We start from the raw sequence: 4,820 nt of genomic DNA, 5'->3' as shown, positions 1-4,820 counted from the left end.
CGTTCTTGTTGTCAGTTTCTATCCAGATTGCCTGAGTGAATGTCTGGAGGTGTAGGCACCTCGGGATGATTGTGGTAAGCTAGCACTAAGTCCCTTCCCCGTCCACCTTTATTATTTTCTTTACAATGAGGCTTTCAAATAAATCATGGTTGTACGGCAGTGAAGCATCGGTGTTGAACACTGATGTCATGCTGCCGATGAGGATGATGATGATAACTCTTAACACCATCTCCTGGAGAGCGAATGAAGTTTCTTCCTTATGAAATGCACACGAAACTGGTGAACCTTGTATACTGACCGGTCTATGTGGATTTTTAAAACAGATTTCTCCTTTTCTCCAATGTCGGTTTTCCTGTCGACAAAAACATGAAGAAAATGAATGAATTTCGCCGACCGTTGTCCTGCTGTTCATCGGATTGACGGGTGTTTACAGTAGAGTTGATCGAGGAAGCACAAGGGCTGAGATACTGCCAAGTCGCTCAAGTCTAGACAGGAGCAATCGAGATGCCGGATGTGAGGTTTCAACCAACCATGGACCTTTCGGTCAGCAAGTGAGCTTACCACTGAGTGATCCCAAGTTGGTGTGGGGCCAATAACTGCAAGGATTTCATTTGCTTGGCGTCGAGGAAACGGCAGCAGTAAGGAAGGAAAGTTTAGTTTTACAAAGATATTGGCTAAAAGTGGCGAACCCGTAGCATGTTATTGTATTTATATATCGAAGGTGTAGAAAAGCGGTGGTTCTTTTGAAAAATTCGATAGCTTACGCTACTAATTGATAATGACGCACCGTTATTCCTTTTTTTCCTGGAATCTGAACAGGTTCTATGATGGTCGTGCGCCCACAACCGTACCCGACGCCTGTAAACTTCCGTTCCCTGAAGCGTCGGACCTACCATCAGAGGAGGACGCAACCAGCCTAGTTTCATCGAGCGATATCATTGATCCTATTTACAGCAAGATTCGTGGGTCGATGGGTGAACTTTCTGAAGAACAGCTCGATGAACTGTTTGATACGGAATCACAAGAGGAAAGCAAAACCGTATGGTGTGATAGCTGTTGGACACGACACTACACTGGAAGCCAAGCAAGTTCGGTAAGCTTCCGTCTCCAGAAACTGGATGAGACGTGATTGATTTGTACTGAGTCAAATGGTTTTGATGCCACAGGACGTATGTGAGCTCAAGCAATATTATTTTAAGTCAAAAACCCCAAGACGCCTCATGTTATCTGTCCGCAGAGCTTATGTTTCGTAACCCTTCAGTAACAGCGCTTACAGTAGCCTGGCACACGCGAACACCGATATGCTTTTGTGAAGCCACAGATGAGGCAACTTCACGAACGCGATTCGGGTCTTTGATGTTCGTCAGACACGCCTACATCGGGGCCAACACAAATCCACGACCCTCTGTCATTCTCCGTGGATTGTAAGGGCTATGTTCAGAGACAGTAGGTTCTGAAGCATGGCTTTAAACTTTCCATTTGCAAGCTGCATGCCGAAAGATGGTGGTCAGTCTATTGAGCATGGTTTGCGCTTCACTTTCAACTTCAAAACTATGAACGATTTCGCCTCAGATCAACCGAGTTCCCAGAAACAACATTTTTAACACCGCAGTTTTGAATATCTTCCTGCATTAGTCTCAGTAATTCAATGATGACGAATTTGAACAGGAATGGAGAGAGTGGACATCCTTGTCCGACCCCACTTTTTGTAGAGAAGCTTTTTGAGAGCTCGCCGCACACACACACAATCAATCAATCAATCGTTCAGCTGTAACACCCGTCCGGTGTCTAGTTGCCATACCACCCGAAAGAAGCACGAGAGCCGGGATACTGCCAGGTTGCTCAAGCCTGGACAAGGGAACTCGAGAGGCTCGGGTCGGGTTCGAACCACAAACCTTCCGGTCAGTAAATTCGCGCTCTAATCTCGCCCCTCACACGCTCAGAAGTATGTGAATATAGGGACCGGAATATGTTCACAAACTTCTGTGGCATACCCTATTGTGTAAATTTAGTTTACGGCACTGATGGATCGAAAGAATCGAATTCACCTTTGAAGTTAGGAACACCAAGATTGTGAATCGTCCATACCCACTGAGAAAGTCCCTGTGCAAGTTTAGCTGACAGAAGAAACCTTGCTCGCGTCATTTTTTAAAGGGTTTTGCTTCCCAAAACATTCCGATCAGATAATAAGTGGAAAGTCGCTGTACATACCAACCGCGCCTTATAACCTGTGCATTCTTTCTCGAAGAAATAGGGTCACACTTTAATGAAGGCACAAGGTGTGTGCGTCACGCTTGAGCCGAACTAGTGCTAGGGTCTGGAGCAAAACATTTGATGAAGGCTCACTTAGTTATTTCAGGCTCTCCTTAAAGTTTGCACAAACTTTTAACCGGCTAATTCTACGGCGTCTGTTTCGAACTGTTCCCAGGAGCCTATTGAATCAGCTGACTGTTCGATTTAGAATCACGTGACTGACGGAGGCTTCGGAAGGGGCGAAATTTGAGCTGAGTGTTGCTGGAAGTCACAATGAATCTGCAAAAGCCTAGTGTTAAGTAAACACATTCTACATTCAGGTTTGTTGTGAAAGTGCAACAAACAGTGTGGCCCCGCTCTCGACCGTTTGGCCAAGCCCCAACACTCGCTCAGACGAATCGCCAGACTGGAAAGATCTCGCGAAAACAACTTGCTGTTGGGCAACTATAAAGACGTGTAAATGTACTGGATGCAACAATTTCTGCACCTGATGCTTCAGGCGTTAACTCGAGATACTGGGTTCAAAGACTGACGTTGGACTTGACTGAAAAAGTAGATACGACAGCGCAGAAAATCTGAATGCGTCACATTACTTTTCTAACGTAATTTTCCAGCTATCTGATCAACAATGAAGACAAAAATTCTCCGGACAACAGAATGAATCATGAATGGCCGTTGGTTTTTGACGCTTTTTTCACCCCCATAAAAGAATTTCCCACTGTTCTGAAATAAAAGTACATCGATCGAAATTTTGTTGACTGAAATCAACAAAAGCACAATCTCATAATTTCTATCTAGTTATACTCTCATTTTGGTCACGCAATCCCGTACAGAATAGTTGAACAGAATTCAATCAGCTCTTATCGTAAAAGTCGGTAGTGAGAGCTGCACACCAACAGAATGAGTACTTTCCAACTCTCGTGGCAGTGGAGACCATAAATTATGATAACCGCTCAGAATTAGTTCAATTTCCCCGGCCCATTCATAATTTATGTGGCAGGCTTTCCGATATTTTTAGCAGTATTCTAGAGCAAAACTGCACAGGAATTCTCAAGCCACAGTTTTCATCCAACCACGGAAAGGTTTTTCGCCTGACGAGAAATAAGAATGGAGGTTTTCCCGCGTCGCAGTTTTGAAAGTAGTAAAAACACACAAAACTGGTCGGGAACTAAGAGTCAGACTGGTTTTTGGATGTTATTTCTTCTCGGACGCACTGGTTCCTAAAAATAGAGATACTGAAGTTTAGGAACTAAGTCTCCATCAATCGCGATCCAAATTGTGGCCCGCTGATAGATGCCACTAACTCGAAATTTTGGTAACTCAAAAAATAACGTACGTCACTCGTGCAAACTATGACAAAACTCCAGTTCAGTATTGTCGCATAAAAAACATTACGTGTGTATCATATAATACTTCCCGTGAATGGATGAAAGCCCTTCGCTGCGTAGACGTTATTCAGAAAACACCAACTAAACAGTTACAAAGAAAAGTTAACCTCTCATATGCACCTTGTTTCTAAAAAAATTATTTCCGTCTTCTTCTTGAATGAGCCTTCCTGAACTTTCCTGGATATTCATTGAATATCACGCAATCGCAAAGCAGTTGCACAAATTTGGTAGTAAATTCCACTTTCCGTTGGACGTGAAGCGGAGTTACGAGAAAACAACATACTACTTGCATGCCTCATCAATAGTATGCGCCGCACATCTCAAGCAGTACCTCTGGAGGAAGTGGTTCCTTCAAAATTGCATACATTTGGAACTGCGCATGCTATTAGAAATGTAGGTTCCGTTGCAAGTGCAACGGAGCATGCTGGGCTGAAACCGACAGAGTGCACCACTGTGATGTGATTATGAGGTTGAACTTACGTTGGTGGTGGAAGAAATTGTGTGAAAACTTATTGCCTATTCGTCTCCTATTATACGTGTCATTCCAGAGAAAACGAGATTTATACAGTAGGAAACTTATCTGAGGGTCTGCATGTCGTAGAAATCATGGTTACATTAGACGCGGTTGTTCGCACACATCATCAACAGGGTAGGGACAAGAGTTGGAAACCCTGTTTGAGTTACTTTCATAGGTTGCAGTTTCACACGGTTCAGCTGAATACGGACAACTGAAAACGCTGCAGATCTGGTCCAAAAACACAAAACGTGTACACCGTGCACACGGTCAGCGAACCCAAGGCAACATATCTCGCAAGGGTCGGTCACCGTCCCAGTTGTATTTCAACCCCCCGAACGGCAACTGGTCAGTGAGTTCCAAAGAGCTCAAAACCAGTGGCCACAAACTCATCATGCACAGCGTAGCTGCTTTACTCACAGGAGTCATGTACTCATCCCATCCAGTCCTGCTGGATCACACATGACGCCAGGTGTGTTCGACATAATCGGGTTGTAAGGGAACTCGCAAAATGTCTCCGTCGACTGGGATACACCGTCTTCGAAGAGTTGAGAGCACCTAATTCGACGTCCTTCATCAAACCTGACCTAATCGCTGTTCGAGATCGCCGAGCACCTGTAATAGACGTCAGCATAGTCTCGGATGGACGCGGAGTGACTGTGTGG

General features: G+C 44.6%; 1 protein-coding gene across 1 annotated transcript in view; it reads left to right on the top strand.

The window, feature by feature from the left end:
- T265_04396 (hypothetical protein) overlaps positions 1–4,820 on the top strand; it is a gene marked incomplete at both ends in the record, with an annotated part of 51,950 nt that overhangs the window by 26,194 nt on the left and 20,936 nt on the right. Inside the window, one exon of the mRNA XM_009169135.1 lies at positions 820–1,093. Within this exon, the coding sequence (XP_009167399.1) occupies positions 820–1,093 (274 nt within the window). The remainder of the gene's footprint in view (positions 1–819; positions 1,094–4,820) is intronic.

This window comes from Opisthorchis viverrini, assembly GCF_000715545.1.
Source record: "Opisthorchis viverrini unplaced genomic scaffold opera_v5_72, whole genome shotgun sequence".
Classification (NCBI taxonomy): domain Eukaryota; kingdom Metazoa; phylum Platyhelminthes; class Trematoda; order Opisthorchiida; family Opisthorchiidae; genus Opisthorchis; species Opisthorchis viverrini.
Note: the sequence above shows the minus strand (reverse complement) of the source record. Positions and strands in the feature narration are given on the sequence as shown.